Consider the following 17,238-nt stretch of genomic DNA (forward strand, 5'->3'; position numbering starts at 1 on the left):
CTTGGATAAATCAGTTAATTCCCACAGTTTCCTCATGCGTAAAGTGAAAGGATTGGTCTAAATGACCCTTCCCTTTTTTTAGACCTACAATCATGTGATCTTATATTAGGGTTTAAAACTCAACATTATTTATTTGGCCCATTATATAATAATAATCAGAGTTTCAAGGGTTCTTAATCTAGAATATGTGAACTTTACTTTTAAAATATTTTATATATGAAGTTTTGGCTTTTTAATACTTTGATCACCGACTATTACTGTAACTGGTTACCTTTGTTATCTTGGACATTTTATTTTATGCATTTAAAACCATTATTCTGAGAAGAGATCACATAAGTTCCACCAGCCTGTGAAAGTTGGCCATGACACAACAAAAGTAAAGACCCGAAGGATGGGCAATTTCTAGTTCCTTCCTAGTTTGAAATCTATGATTATTCCATGAATAGCCTCAACAGCAACATGACTAGATGTTGTTTGATTCCCTAGGTCAGATGAGATGCCAGAGATGACTACCTTTATAAACCTATATAAAATCATCTTCTCAAGCTTGAGCAAAGCTTACCAAAAATACTCCTCTTCATTGTAGAGGGAAGAATGCTGACTCTGTAAAAGACAGGAACCGAAAATTTCCCAATAATTTTATTTGGATGCCATCATTGACCAAATGGATTCCATTTGGATACCAGTATCCTGGGCTTCTATAATTCTTTCCCCTGTTCCCTCTCTCTCCTTTGTCTACAACACCCATTATTTCATGGGAAGAAAAAAATGCAGAAAGAAAAACAGTCTGCAAACATAAAATAACTCAAAATTTCATAGTTGAATAAGACTAAAAGTGTATGGGATGGGCTTCAGGCCCTCCAATTTTGTCACTGCGTGATCTTTAACAACTCTTCTTTGCTTCTCAGCCTCAATTTCCTCCTAGGATTAGAGGACTTTCAAGATCCTCCCAGTTCAAATAATATGGGAAAATCTGCAAAAATAAAATAAGAACACCCCAAGATAATTTAATTATTAGGGAATCTTTTTTAGGCGAGTGAATTCCCCATTGGTGTCTTTGGTGTTTTAAAATGATATCTATTTTAAAACACACCCACACACCCCCCACTCCTCCCCACACACAGATATACAGGAAATGATTGCCTGTCTTTCTGAAAGCAGCTGTTGTATTTGTCTTGTGATTGTTACATTATAAATAGATTGTTCAAAGAATTCTGAGTTTTTGATTTTTTTTTTAAACTACCAAGGGCAATGCTTACTAAATTTTAAAGCAAATAATAAGATTATAGATTTAACATCTGGAAGGGACTTTAGGAATCAAGTCCAATCATCTACACTTTAATAAGGCAACTGAAGGTTAAATATTTAGCTCAAAGTAAATTAAATTGTTAACTTTGACCCTGATGTCAAGACTTGAGGGCTTCCTATAACCTTTCCCTTAGAGTCTCATGTAGATCTGTGAAAGCACATGGCAATACACGGTGAAGGACATTCTTAGATGCAAGGGATTACAGGAACGTATGGGCAGCTAGAGGCAAAGGGAGGAGGAAAGGGAACAATGGATAAAATGTGGGGTTGGGAGTTAGAAGGGCCTGAGTTCATGAAGTACATGAAATCTGTAGATGTGATTAGAGGGACCTTCTGGGCAGCTTGGTATTAGAAAAGGAGTTCTAATTTTGGCAGAAGATAAATAAGAATCGAATCTCAATTTTGTAGAGACTGGACTGAGAAAAGACTTCTAAAGTTTTTCTAATAGAACAAGTATTGTTCATCACACAGAGTGCTTTGTTATATAAATGAATCGGTAGGGTCTTAATTAGAACAAGATATTCAGAAATCAATTATTTTAAAACAGCTGGGCAATACTGAATAACATAAAGGAAGGAGAGATTATCCAGAAGAGATTAGAAGATCAATTAGAATTTCCAAGGATATCCAAATATCTTTGAGCTTAAACTATAATGACAGAACTAGAAGACATCAAGTATTTATACATATTAAATTATTTGTGAGGCAATTGTGCTATTAGATTTTTATAGACAATCTTCCTGAATCTGAGTCCAGAGCTCTATCCACTGCACTATCTAGCTGCTTCTGGAAAATAGACAACAAAACTGAGGGATAGTACAAAAGGAAATGAAATAGGATTGGCTGACTGACTGGTAAAGACATAAGATGAAAAGGGAAGATGAACTAAATGGCTCGATTTAGAAGGATGAGGCAGAAGAACTAGTAAAATGTCAATGTCATTGACAAATTAGAAAGTTATGTTCAAAAGGAAATGAATTCACATTTATAATTTTTTGTGACGTTCTAGAAAATAACAACCATAATTAAGAGCCCACATATTATTTTCCATTCTAATTCTTTTGATTCAACACTAGCACTTGGGAAAATGGTTCTTTTTCACTGACCAAACTGTAGCTGGTCAATAAAACTATTAAAATCTTTCCCCTGAAATTAGACAAAAGTGGAGATTCCCATTCCAATCTGACTCCTTTACAGGGTACAAGAACTTAATGAAAGAAAGCCCTTTTTGAAGTCAACACTTTCCCTAGGGGGAAGCATCAGACACAATTAATCAGTTCAAAATAAACATCATAAATTAAAAAAAAAAAAAGATCAGGCACAAAAGCTACACCTTGAGTTCTTAAGACCAGTTCCAAAGAGAGAAAACATTTTTGTACTTTCCATAATCGTTTTTCATTTCCCCCCCAATCACATGTAAAGATAATTTCCAACATTTATTTTGGTAAGATGATTTCCAAATTTTTCTCCCTTTCCCCTGCACAAAACTGTAAGAAATAAGATATGGGTTAAACGCATCAAATCATGATAAACATATTTCCAGATTCCTTTCTCATTTCATTTTTAAAATCCTTTTGGAGTTTGTCCAAGAAGACGTTTGCACTTGAGACCAATTCATATTCTCCTTTGAGGCTTCACATGTAGTTATTTTGACATTCTCATCCTCTTCAGAGTTTGTGTTTTGATCTTCTCTTCGCCAAAGTAGTTTTTGGTAGTCAAGGACCTATTCTTCAGGGATCTTTTCTGGATTTTGCTCCATTTTAGCTTATTTTGTTGAGGCTTGCTCCTGGGGCAGAGGAAGCACTGTCCCAAGTTTCTTGTACAGGGGGTCAGGGACTTGGATCACTGGCTTTCTGAACTGGGGGCCTCAGGGACTCACAGTTTGTTCACTGTGCTAGGATGGCCTGACCTAATTGTTCCTGTTATGCTAAGGTTTGTAGCTAACCATTAGCCTTTTATACTAGGGCAGAAGGCCTCATAGCTGATATGCTTATCCAGGGCTTAGAGATCTCAGTAGCTGATCTGAGCAATGGTTAAAAGTCTACTGACTTTTCCAGATCTTCATCTATACCCCCTTTACCCAAGTGAGACAGACCTTTCCTGAAGTCCTCTTAAGTTATCTTAAGCTGGAAAATTGTTTAACTCCATTTTTTTTGTGGATTCCGTGGCTCTCAAATCTGTTTAGAGTCTTGATTTGACATTGTTTCCAATAGAAAGCTAGAAGAGCACAAGCAACTTCCTGGCTTCTCTCTACTATCTTATATCTCCCCTAATTTCCACAATTTCCATCACTCTACACAAGGATTAAAATTGAAAAAACATAATTTAAGGGGTGGGGGACAGAAGAGGAGGAACGAATTGACAGAAACATAAAACAACATTCATTATATCTTCAAAGTCAATCTTTATGAGTATTTGTAAAGAAAAGAGAAGAGCTCCAAGAAACTATGGTTTAAGTACCACCCATCATTTAACCAATCCCCAAAGACTTACAACATGGGATGTTAGAGAAATCTTTCTTAGGTTGTAGGGTGGGTGATACCTTGCCCTCTTCCAAGGACTATCTCTATTATCAAGCAGAGTCATGCCGAGATAGCAAAAATTAACTGACAAAAAGGAAATACTATTATAAGTTCAGGAAACATGCTGCACACAACTCTCAATCATTAGAAGAAAATTGAGTCCAGACCCAACCTTGCTATTTTTAAAGCATATTTTAAAACTGATTTTATGTAGGGAACTTGTAAAAAAAAAAAAAAAAAATCCAATCTGTATAAACATTTTCCAGGATTTTTCCAGGTCTTTTCACTGGCTGAGGATATTGGTTAATTACAATAGAACTTCATTCATATAGCAAATTCCAGATCCCATTTGATTCTCAAAACCATCCTACAAGATAAATGCTATTATTAGCCCCATTTTACACCTGAGAAAATTGAGGATAAAAGAAGTTATGAGACTTCTCCAGTGTCACACAACAAACAAGCATCTGAGGCTGGATTTGAACTCAGAGTCTTCTAAATGCTCCCTCATCTAGATTTTTTTGAACTTTTCTTTTTTTTGATCAATATTTTTCTCCCCCTTTCCTTTCTTCTGTTAAGAAGAAATTACGCAGCCTACAACATGGTAATACATCATATTAAAAATAGTTTCTTCTTTTCCTCCTTCCTTCCCAGCCCTCAGCTTACCTTCCTATGAGTAGGAATAATAGTAGAAGCAGGATTATAACAGATTTGGGGACAGGGGAGAAAGAGAAAGAAGATCAGGAAATTTCTAGTGTATGCTCCCCTTTTCTGGGAGCATAATTTAAATTAAATTAATTTAATTTACTAATTAATTAGTAATTAGTAACTAAATGTTTAAAAAAGAAAAAAACTTTATAAACTAGGCAAAGTGAAACCAAATTCCCACACTGACCATCTCTAAAAATGTATGTCTCAGTCTGCATCTTCAGTTCATCCACATGAATCCATCTTATAGAATCATGTTTCTTCTTAAATTGTTTTGGGGTTTGGTTTTGTTTGTTTTTGCAATTTTGTTGTCCAAAGTGTCCCCCTGTTTCTGCTAATTTCACTATGCATCAATTCATACAATTTTTTCAAGTTTCTTTGAAATTGTCCCTTTCATCATTTCTTATGGCATAATATTATTTTACCTTTAAATACCTTAATTGTATTCACCAGTTTTCTAATTGATGGACATCCCTTTGTGTGCCATTTCTTTCCTGCCACAAAAAGGGCTGCTATAAATATTTTTGCATATGTGGCTTTCTTTCTCTTTGATCCCTTGGGGTGAGGTATAGACCTACTAGAAGAGTCTTACCAACTTAAAAAGTATGTACACAGTTCAGTTACTTTTTTTGGGGGGGGGGGGAGAAATAAGGCAGAGGAAGAGGGTTAATTCTAAATATGTACACCAATTAACAATTCTACCAGCAGTGAAACCGAGTTAAGAAGTCTGTTTTTCCCTTAGCCCCACCAGCATTTGTCACTTTCCTTGCTGTTTAGATGGGTGTGAGATGCAATCTTAGAGTTCCTTTAATTTGTACTTCACCATATAAAATGTTCCAAATAATTAGGGATTAACTGCTTGATTTCTCTTTATTTCTTTTCGCCCTCTTTCTCCTTTCTTTCTTTCTCCCCTCCTTCCTTACTTTTTTCCCTTTTCTTCTTTCTTTCTAAAATCGTCCATTTACTTATTTAGTATTTATCAAGTGATTTCTCAAGACCCATTTTCTCCTCTCTTCCTTTTCCTCTTTCTCCCATCTAGTGTACTTCTTTCCAATTCTTCTAACAAGAAAACAGCTATCTCCTAACTCCCAGCATTTTCCCTAATAGATCCCTTCAATGACTACAATTCATTTCTTTATTTTTATTTTTGCTGAGGCAGTTGGGATTAAGTGACTTGCCCAGAGTCACACAGCTAGGAAGTATCTGAATGGATTTGAGGCCAGATTTGAACTCAGGTCCTCTTGACTTCAGGGCTGTAGCTGCCCCCTACAATTCACTTCCTGCTCACTGTGACTTCCTTCAAGTCCCAGCTAAAATCCTTCCTTCTTCAATACATTTTTCCCAGTCTCCCTTAATGCCAGTGTCTCCCCAATACTGATCACCTCAATGTTAATTCCTCATTAGTCCACAAGTTCCTTTAGAGGAAGGACCAGCCCTGATTTACACCACAAGGGGTTTCTTTAAAAAGCTGAAAATCCCAGAGACATGAGTGTCTGCTTTTCACCTACCATTGGTTTGATTTCTTAGAAGAGTTATTCGGAAGGAAAAGGTATGACAGTGTCTTCCCATCTATCAAGTTTACTCTGTTACTAGTTCTTATTAAAGGCTTATGCAGGAAATCAAAGCAGGCCATCTAGGTAGGAAGTGGATAGAACAGTGGCTTTGAGAACATATTTCAACCCAGGTCTTCCTGATTCCAGGTTCAGCAGTCTATCTGTTGTTTGTCTTTTGTTTTTGAAAAAGACCAATGACATCAAAAAGGTAGGCAGCTAGGAGTTGCAGTTGATAGAACAACACCTCTATTGTCAGGAGTTCAGATCTGGTCTCAAGATATCTGTGAACTGGGTGAGCCTGGCTGGGTAAGTGTTAAAATAAGTAGGAGAAGGAACCGGCAAAACATCCCAGTGTCTTTGCTAAGAAAACCCCAAAGAGGGTCAAGAAAAGTCATACATGACTTGGCAACAATAAAAGGAAATTAAGATGTTGATTGCAGTTAGTCCTTAAAATCAGGTATCTGAGCTATTTGTAGGGAAGCAGAATCCAAATACCAAGGTCCCTTCAGACTATGGGGGAGGGGAGCAGATAACACATACTCCAACACTCCAGATATAAGACCTGAAAAAATAAAAGCTCCTATTCTTTCATTACAGAATTTGAATACATAAGATTGCCTCAAAGAATAGCTAGAAAAGAATAACTCAGTGTACTAGTTACAAACAGTATCATGAATTCAGATTCTCCATTTCTGAGATATAAGGGTTAGTTTAACATGCAGAAAAATACATTTTTTCATTCTTTTTATATAATTTGTTTTAAATTTTTATCTCTTTATTTTAGGGTTTTTCTTAATCACCAAAATTCCTCCCTACACTTTTCCCTTTTTCCTCTCCCAGAGAGACATCTCATATCATTTTTAATTCTTTACATAGCACTTTGCAACATTCATTAAAAAAGCAAATCTGTCCCTTACAAATTTATATTGCACATTTGGGAAAATATGTTTTGACACCCAGCAATAACCATATCTAAGAAAGAGTTCACAGATTTATTTTTTTCCCCAAGACTGTAAATGACTTACACAAGTTCATATTATGTTCTAGAGTCAAACTTCCTCTATGGAGAGTCACACTGAATGATCCATCAGACACTATGTAGTACTGGATCTAGTCCTAGCCCCCAACCAGCAACCAGACCTTGAATTTTTACCTTGTAAATCTTCTGTCAAGTTATGCTATTGCAAGGTATTCCTTAAAGTATTATTTTCAGAAAGGATACATACCAGATTTAACTGACCGGTTCATACCAGCATTTATTATTAACATAATATGCAAGAAAACAAAACAGCTCAGTGAGCTTATTTGAGAATTTGAGAACTTTGAATTTTTTGAGAACTTAAAAAAATCATGACAAAAATCCTAGCCAAATCATAGTGCATTACACTGACCACCTAAGACATTGCAAGCTAAACCATTCACTTTCTTTCCAGAATTCTGTGAGCCAGAAAAACATATATACTTACACATCCTAAAAATACTGATACATAATAGTCAGCCAATAGTCAGTCAATCTTGCTCAAAGAAGAGACTGAGCAGCTACCAACAATTAACCCATAAAAGCATTAAAGACAGTGTTAAACACAGTCAGAGTGAATCCATTCAGCATCCTTAACAGGAAAAATGTTTGGATAAAGAACATGAAAATATGGCAGCCTTTATTAGATGGCATCACATGCATATTTTGCCCAAAATTAAATTAAGTATAATCTAATACATATATTTCTTCATATGCAGGGTTCTTAAAGAAGGTTTTTGACTACTTCAAAATGGAAAGGATTCCTATGGTTGGAATATTTTAATGAAGATCATCTCATACTAACCAACGTGGAAAAAAAGTAAGAAAATCCAAGTGATTTCAGTAGCTTTGTGCACAATGGGAAAAACAAGATAATTTCAAGTAGTCAATGACATGGTATATTGAAAATAACACTGAATTTGGAGTTAAAAGACCTACTTGTATCTGTAATTATGGGCAAAATCCTTTCATCTCTCTCAGCCTCAGCTTCTTCATTAATAAAGAGTTTAGACTAAAATATCCTCTCATGGGCCCTTCCAGTTCTATAATCCTACAGTGTGATAACAACAACAGTACAAATTTATGGGGTTTTTTTGTTTGTTTGTTTGTTTGATGAGGCAATTAGGGTTATGTGACTTGCCCAGGTTAAGTGACAGGCGCAGTCCTCCTGACTTTAGGGCCAGTGCTCTATCCACTGCATCATCTAGCTGTCCCTATGTAGTTCTAGGTTTTTAAAGCATCTTTCTCAATTTAATAAAAAGCAATCAATAAACACCCCTTATGTACTAAGCTAAATATTATCATTCCCATCTTGCAGATAAAATTAAGAGGTGAAAAGACTTTCCCAGTTACATTGTTAACTACATGTCTAATTCAAAATTTAACTGTCATTATATTAGAACATTAGGACATATTAATAATTTAGCTATATTATTATTAATACTATCAGCTAACAAGTATATAGTTTCCAATGAACTTCAAATGTTATCTTTTAAAGTTTCCAGTGCACTTCAAATGTTATCTTACTTGATACAATAACCTTATAAAATAGGTGCTATTGATAATCTCATTTTACAGATGAGACAAGTAGGGCAAAGAGAGGCAAAGTAACTTGCTCACAGTCACCCAGCTATTAGGGGGCTGAGAACATATTTGAACTCCAGAGCCTGATTTGTCATCCCACTCTTATTGACGAGACTAAAGGGGAGCCAGTTTGGGAGCAGTGGGAGGTAGAGAGGAAAAATATAAAAGATAGCTGATATGTAAGAAAATCTGGTCAGGTAGTAGATACTGGGATAACACCATGTAATAGAGACTGTTGTTTCTAGCATAATGCCACAGGAAAAATCCAGGTGGGCCCCCAGCATCTTGGACAGACCCACTGTGACAAACTTTATAGAGGGAGATAGCCACAGTATTATATCTGGTGATGGAAGAGACCCAAGAATCTATTTTACCAACTGGACTAACTGAAGTGACTTGCCCAATGTGACAAAGTATCACAGGTAAAATTTGAACCCAGGTCCCCTTACTCCCAAGATGTTCTTTCCATAACACCACACTGTCTTGCAAAATGGGCAGTCACGAATGGATCAGTTGAAGGGAATCGCCGTTATTGTGAGAACAGAAACCTGCATGAGCATAAAGACTCCTATTACCCCCAATCAATTAGTTTTCAAAGGAGCAAAAATTGAAGTGAAATTTGAAATTTCACTGACTGAAAAAAAAGGAAAAGATTGTAATTTGTATCCCAGAAGCAACTGACTTACCATTAAGATCAGGCTGTTTTCTCCATATACACATTTTTTTCTACTTGTGGCTTAGCTTTGCAAAAACAAAACAAAACAAAAGGAGCAAAGGAAATGCCCAAAGAAGCCACTGCTTTCTGACAAGTCTGTTCATGCACTGTCAGTCAAGCAAGATTTGGGGTGAACTTGCTATGCTGCAGGCTCACTAAAGGCCAACCCTCAGACACTCTGAGTTGTAGAGAAAGGAATGACTTGCATTGATGATAGAGGGAGTTTCCCTACTTGGGAGTTCCCTAAATCAGTGAAATCATAGGTTATACCTTTAACCCTGACCCCTCTGAGCATATGTGTCTTGCCCTGTGCTATGGGTTAGCAATAAATAAGTCTAAGATCTCTTTTTTAAATGTTCCTTTTAGATTCTTCAGGAATCAATGATAATTTATTCCCCCTTAAAAGTATTTAGAGATAGGGATTCACCAGTGAGTGAAATGCCCAGCCTTTAGTATGTGGTAACTCTGAGGCATATTTGATTCCTAATATACTTCTTTTCTCCCTTCCTGGTTTCTATCTGGCAACCTCAATTATATGGAGCACTGCCAAGTTATTTCCAAATAATGAGCTACAACTCATTTTATTATGTAAAAACCACAAAACAGTTGACTTAAAGTCATTACAATTGCCATATTCTTGCTTATTGTTTATCAGTTTGTTTGTTTTTCAATTTCCAAACTGATATATGGTATCGGGTAGCTCTGAAGGGCCAGAGTAAGATCATATAACCTTCAATCAGATCACCAAAAGGGCCACTCCTTTCTTTGAGAAAATAGGTTACACTGTGTTTTACTTCCAAAATATACTTAAAGGACCATAGGATAAAAGCCTAAACCTAGTCCAACCCATCACTTTATAGTTAAGGAGAACAATCACTTAAGTGGCTTACCCACTGAGGTTTAAGGGATTTCAATAATGATTTTTTTCTTTTCAGTCCTATTCTTCAATTCACTTGGCCCTCCAGAAAGCATTACAACAGCTTTGGTCACCCAAAAATATGAACGACACCTACCATGCTTCCTTCTTCTGATACTGCCCCCTTCCCATAACCATTAAAAGCAAAATGGAACAAATTTTTAAAATATGAAAATTTAACTCAAGGAGGGGCTCAGAATTGTAACTATTTTTAAACAATGTAATCATTACTTCTTAGCATAGTACGAGGTACACAGTAAAGAGAAAAAGGGGATGAGTACTAAAACTAAGAAGAAATTCTCAGTTAAGGAAAATTCCCTCTCAATGCTTTTACATCGTACTGAGAACATGGCCTAAACAAACTATGTAAAGCCTTGGAGGGCATAGTGCTGCATCTAGAATCGGGAAGAACCGAATTCAAATTCAGCCTCAGATACTAGTCCAGTGATATTGGGCAAGTTACTTAATCTGCTTGCCTAAATTTCCTCATCTGGAAAATGGAGATAATAACAACACCTACTTCCCTGGGTTATTGTGAGGATCAAATGAGATCACTGTAAAGTACTTGCCTGACATAAAGTTATTACTTATTACTATCATCACCATCCTATTTCAGAAAGGATTCATTGGGCCCTTTGCCTCCAGTGAACCCTTTCCTTTTACTTCCTTTCTTAGCATTAGAATCAAATTGCCCCACTATTAAAAAAAAATTAGTTTAAGCAAAGAGTAAGACTTGCATTTCAACTTGAAATATTGGCATGAATGCTTAATTATCTAATTTATTCCATACAATGATTCCTCTACAAAAAGACAGAATATTTTTGAAAGCCTGTATCATGCTTTATCACTCCAGAAAGATTTTGAGTGCTCTGAAGAGCTACAGAACAGAACTCTAGACATAGGGGCATATGGCACAGTTCCTTAGGGTATGTGCTCACAGAATGAGTATTATTTTTCTTCATAAATGACATTTGCATCTATAAAAACTAAAGAAACTAAAACTTGATTGTAAACAACATGGCAAATGCTACTTTGATACTTAACGGTTATCATGCAATTAAATTAAAATGTGAAGCCACCATTTTTGAGATATTCACAGCAAGCATTTATGTAGCATTTTTTAATATTTGCAAAGTGTTTTACATCAGAAGGAGCTCATAAACTCCCAAGTGCTGCCTGAATCAGATCCAAATGTAATCGGGAAATAGTGAACAGATAATATTCATAAGTGGTTTTCTAAGTCAATATGAGACTCATAGGACCCATTTTGGGGGCCCCACGTTTACTGCCTTTATGTATATTATCTCATTTGATCCTCAAAATGTCTGTAAAGGTAGGTGTGCTACTAGTTTTATTCCCATCTTTACAGGTAAGGGAATTGAGACTCAGAAAGGTCCATTAACTTGCTCATAGTCTCACATCTATTAAGTGTCTAAGACAGGAATAGAACTCAGGTAGTCTTGATTCTTTGCCCAAATTGCCTCTGAGACATTAGAATAAGCCAAGGACACCCTATAAGAACGTGATTCTGGTCTTGTGCTTTGGAATTAGACAAATATTGCAACATGGGACAATGGAAAACAACGCTCAACTTTAAATAATCATAAGGTCTGTCTGAATTCAAATCCTATCTTGCCTATCCTGAATAAGACTTAAAATCTCTCACTGTGTTTTCTCAATTGTAAAATGGGAGAGATGAGATCTAAGGGTCTATAACCCATGATCTCAACATTAAAATCAATAAAATATGATTATAGATTTTGGGGGATGGTGATTTAATTTAATCAATTCTGAGAATTGTTATGCTATTTTTTGAATTTTGAAAGATTTGTCAGCAGAATATAAAGGCTACAGGATTGGAAAAGGCTTTTGATGCTCCATGAATTTCACAGAATCAGTCAGCCAGCATTTATTAATCACCTGCTATGTGTAAACAAAAGCAAACCACCCCGATCCTGTTTCAAGAAAACTCACAAGCATAATAAGTGAGACAACATGTAAACTATTATGTATAAGCAAGATATATAAAGGCTCAAGTGGGGGTAATCTCAGAAGGGAGGCACTAAGATTAAGGAGGACTGGCAAAGGCTTTGGCTGAAGGGAAGACTTCAGCTGAGATATGGAACAAGGCCAGAGAAGTCAGGAGGGAGACATAGGGGAGATCCAAACAAGATGCCCAGTTAGAAAATGCAGTCCTCTTTGACCTTGTGTTATTTTTGAATCCATCGGTTGAGCATCTCCTTACAATTTCTATGTAAACTGCAGATAATTTGGAGCTAAGATTTCACGTCTATACTCAGTGTCCACAGTCACACAGCAATTAGGTAGCCAAAGCTAGTTAAGTCTTCCTGGCTCCATGCCAACTATTCTGGCTCCATGGCACTGCTGCCTAAATACCCCACAGTATCTTTGGACCATCCTTTTGTCCCTTTTACTTTTTGCCTTTATCAGCAGCTGCTTCTCAGCTCCTCCACCTGCTTTAGATTATCCCTCAGAATACTTAAAATCTCCCTCCATTAATCTAATTTATTGCTCCCAATGATCTTTAGGAACCTCTGAACTATGGAAACCTCAAGTAATCCCTAGGTCATACTTTAGGGAAAATTACTTCCAGGAATTTTCCTATGCTGAATATCTGAAAATAAAAAACAGAGCCTAATTTACAAAACGGCAGTGGATTTATCTAATGAATTAAGTACTGAAATATGTTTCCCACAAACATAACACTGGCTCTCTCTCCAAGATCTTCTAGAAAATAAAGAAAGGTATATTCATTCATTCATTCATTTGTTTATTTTTCATGTCAAGCAAAAACTTGAAACATCTGTGAAATTGTCAAATACATAAGCATTCAATAATTATTTATTCTAGTTTAATACTATTTTCTTCCCATTTACCTTACATGATATTGTTGCATATAACCATTGAGTACTTTAAGATTGACCTTATGTCAGTTTCTTATTGATTCTATTTCCAATTAATTAGTTTTGTTCTGTTGTTGCTTAAGTCATGGTTCTTTGTCTTCTAAACTTTTTTCAGAATTCACCTGGCCTATAATGGGTCAAGTTTAAAAATTCAGTTTTCTTGCTTCAAGAAATGCAACTGACTTTAAAGAATACATGTGAACAAGGGAGTAAGGCATAAAATCTTTACACCACCAAGCTATCCTTTATGGATGTCTGTTTTGCTATTCCACATCTGGACTGAAACAATGAGTACTTAAGATTCACGAGAAAAGAAGGTGGGGAGGAATCATTGCCAGCCCCATTACCAAATTTCCAGAAAAATCATGTTATCCCCTACATTTCAGCTCAGTAACCAATCATATTTCCTTGATGAAATAAGGTTTCACTAATCCTGTTCTTTGCGTTGTATTCCCCAAAACAGATATAGAGCAAATTGACCTTTTAGTCAGGATCTTTAGCATTAACAATCTACCATTCCATTTATTGACAGGCAGCATGCTATTGCTGATAAATTTATTTTGGTCACAAATCTGCCTCAGTTTACCTTTTTGTTAAATTTCAGCCATGATATCCAATGTTTAGAGAAACTTTCCTCTCTCCATTTTTGCATAGAAAGTACTATCTCCTTCCAACCCACTACCATCCTTATCCTGAATTTTAGAGTCATAGATTTTTGGAGGCAGGGGAACTTCTAGGTCAACCATCACATCAATGACTTGCCCAAAGAGTTTAGGTAACCTAGCCCAAAATCCATGGCTTTAATAAGGTGTAAAATCCCTTGTTCTTTCTGTCTTCTGTCTTTACAGAAGAGTACTCCTGGATCCAGCCAAAGAAAGTATTCTAACTTCAAAGTGAGACCTTTGAGGTTTGTTCAATCTCCTTCTATTAAATTTATTTTCTACTAACATGAGACCTTATATGCTCTATTAGCTTAATTGAATCTTGTCTTTTTTTAGGACTTTAACTGAAAAAGATGAACAACACGACAGTGGCTAACAATACAGAATGTCCTCTGAATTCTCTAATCACACAATACATCATTCCTCTGCTCTATTTCTTTGTCTTCGTGGGTGGGATTCTGCTCAATGCGATATCCGCGTGGATCTTTTTTTATGTTTCCAACAGCAAGAGCTTCATCGTCTATCTCAAGAACATCGTGGCAGCTGACTTTCTGATGAGTCTAACTTTCCCATTCAAAGTTCTGAGTGATTCCAAACTAGGACCCTGGCAGCTGAGCATCTTTGTGTGCAAAGGTTCTGCAGTGATCTTTTATGTCAACATGTACGTGGGAATCGTATTTTTTGGGCTCATCGGATTTGATAGGTACTACAAGATCGTAAAGCCCCTACTGGCTTCTTTTGTTCACACAGTTAGTTACAGTAAGATCCTCTCTCTCTTCATCTGGGTCCTGATGCTCCTCCTGGCTATCCCCAACATCATTCTGACTGACCAAAATGCTAAGGAGGACGACAACATTAAGTGCATCAAACTCAAAAATGAAATGGGGCTCAAGTGGCATACAGCCTCCAACTACATTTTTGTGGCCATCTTCTGGATTGTGTTCCTGTTGTTGATCATCTGTTACACGGCCATCACGAGGAAAATCTACAAATCTTACCTTAGGTCAAGAAGAAAATCCATCTCGGTCAAGAAAAAATCCAGTCGCAATATATTCTGCATCATGTTTGTGTTTTGTGTGTGTTTTGTTCCCTATCACATTGCCCGAATCCCCTACACCAGAAGCCAAACTGAAAAACATTATGACTGCCAATCCAAAGAAATCCTGCTCTATGCAAAAGAATTCACTCTGTTCCTATCCGCAGCCAATGTATGTCTGGATCCCATTATTTATTTCTTTCTCTGTCAACCATTTAGAGAAACACTGCAGAAGAAGTTCCACTTCAGGTTAAAGGTGCGACATACCCCAGAAGCCTCCAAAACCAAGAGAAGCAATGAAATGATGGACAATGCAATTCTGGACAGCACAGATACACTCTGATTCCCCATTGGGAACAGTACAGAGAGAATCACTTTATTTGCATTGCACTGCCAGCCAAGATGAGTACATGAGATGAACTATGCTAGGAAAAGTCTCCAGGAATTACTGTGCAACAAATATACTTATAACAATGGAAAAAAAAAAAAAACTCCATATACAGAACTTTTTGCATTACAGCAGCATCAAAGAAAAACTCAGTCAATAGTCTGCTCATAAAACTGAAAGATTCCTCCTTTGATTAAAAAAAAAAGCATGCAGGTATGATTTATAAATATTCCAGCAAACTAGAAGGCTTCCTCCTTCATTCAGCCAACCAACAGAAGTTTATTTAGTTTCAGAAACTGGACAAAGCACTGGGGATGCAAAAACAAAAACAATTCCTGTCTTTAGGGAGACTATATTGTACTAGGGGCAAACAGATAAAAATATTTATTATGACTAACTTGATCAGTTAATGTACTTTAAAACTAGAAGCAGCAATGGAATGATGATTTTAAATTGCTCACACTCTTTGTCTTACCCTCAAATGAAGAACTTGCAAAAGGAGGGAAGGTTGGAGGCTTATAGTGGCCTTTATTCAAGAAAATACTCAAATAAAGAGACCCTGGACACAGACCCATTCAAAACCAATCAAATAATATTTTGAAAGAAAAAAAAAGATAAAAGTATAAATATTAGAGAAAAGACAATAAAACTAAAAGAAAAGAAGGTAAGTGATACAGATCATCCCAATGAACTTTTACTAGATGGATTTTCAAAGTCATAACAAGACAGCTGACCAAAGTTTACAAGAAGTTTGTTTATGATGTTTGATTTTTATTAGCACAGATGCAAGAAGATCTTTCCCCCATTTGGGGCAAAGCCCATACTGTCTTTCACAAACAGATGTCCTGCAGCAAATGGGCAGAATTCACTTGGTTTGGTTTTTATATCCTGGCTTCTCTCGATCATTGCTAGCTTTTCAAGTAAGAATTAAATAAGCATGCTTAATTCAATGAACTGCCCTAATATTGCCCGTGATATAATAGAGCAAAGGTAATATAGAACTAGACTGAAGCAGTTCCTTGTATTCCAAAAGAATATAAACTCTTTGAGGGCATATTGGGTCCAGCACCTAGAACAGCTCCATGTACACAGTGGGTGCTTAGTAGCTACATGCTGTTTGCTTACTGAACTGTAGAGGTTATGAGCTGGGTACATTCATTCATTGTACAGAACTTAACACAATGTCTATCTCAAAGTAGGTATGTGACATCGATTAATAAATATTTATTCAATGTCTACCTGGTACAAGGCATTTACTACTTAAAAGAATTCTCTAACCCTTGAGGGCAGGTTCTGGCCAACAAGTAAAATGTTCTTATTACTCCAAGATGTGGCAATTGTACAAAAATAGATCCAAGTAGCAGAATCTAACATATATTCACAATAAGGGCTAGTAAAACTTCACAATCTTGCTATGATCTAGATCTAATGACTTCTATTCAATGGCAGGATTGTTATGAAAGGACCCAAAATATTAAGAGGTTCATTTGAATAAGTTAATAAAAGACTTTTTGGGTGGTGGTTGTTGACTTGTTTTAGTGACATATGACTCTTCCTGACTTCATCTGGGGCTTTTGAGTGGTTTGCCATTTCCTTCTCCAAATCATCTGATAGATAGGTAAGACAAACTTAAGTGTACTTGTGACTTGGTTCAGTGTTACACCGCTAGTATCACATAAATATCCAAGTCCTCCTGCCTCTAGGGCTAGTATTCTACCACTATCATTCCAAATGAAATAATGTGTGTAATGCATTTAGAAAACCTTTAACCTATATGAGTGCTAATTGGAGCTCAGAGAGAAGGAAGCCCCCACGTTCTCCATTAATACTAAAAATTAAAACAGAACCTGCTGCTACAAAGCCCCCTTTCAGCTCAATTACTAATAATAGGGAGTGGTCTTAAG

At 36.3% G+C, this 17,238-nt stretch overlaps 2 protein-coding genes across 17 annotated transcripts in view; one reads left to right on the forward strand and one right to left on the reverse strand.

Moving 5' to 3' along the window:
* Positions 1–15,642, forward strand: part of P2RY14 (purinergic receptor P2Y14) — a 38,645-nt gene extending 23,003 nt beyond the window's left edge. For all 3 annotated transcript variants that reach the window (XM_023500746.2, XM_031957768.1, XM_031957769.1), the window contains exons 2-4: positions 7,829–7,929; positions 14,097–14,155; positions 14,247–15,642. In XM_023500746.2, coding sequence (XP_023356514.1) covers positions 14,264–15,289 — 1,026 coding nt within the window. In that variant the 5' untranslated portion in view covers positions 7,829–7,929; positions 14,097–14,155; positions 14,247–14,263 and the 3' untranslated portion in view covers positions 15,290–15,642. The remainder of the gene's footprint in view (positions 1–7,828; positions 7,930–14,096; positions 14,156–14,246) is intronic.
* MED12L (mediator complex subunit 12L) overlaps positions 1–17,238 on the reverse strand; it is a 370,226-nt gene that overhangs the window by 200,905 nt on the left and 152,083 nt on the right. The window lies entirely within an intron of this gene.

The sequence above is a fragment of the Sarcophilus harrisii genome, chromosome 3 (genome assembly GCF_902635505.1).
Source record: "Sarcophilus harrisii chromosome 3, mSarHar1.11, whole genome shotgun sequence".
NCBI lineage: Eukaryota > Metazoa > Chordata > Mammalia > Dasyuromorphia > Dasyuridae > Sarcophilus > Sarcophilus harrisii.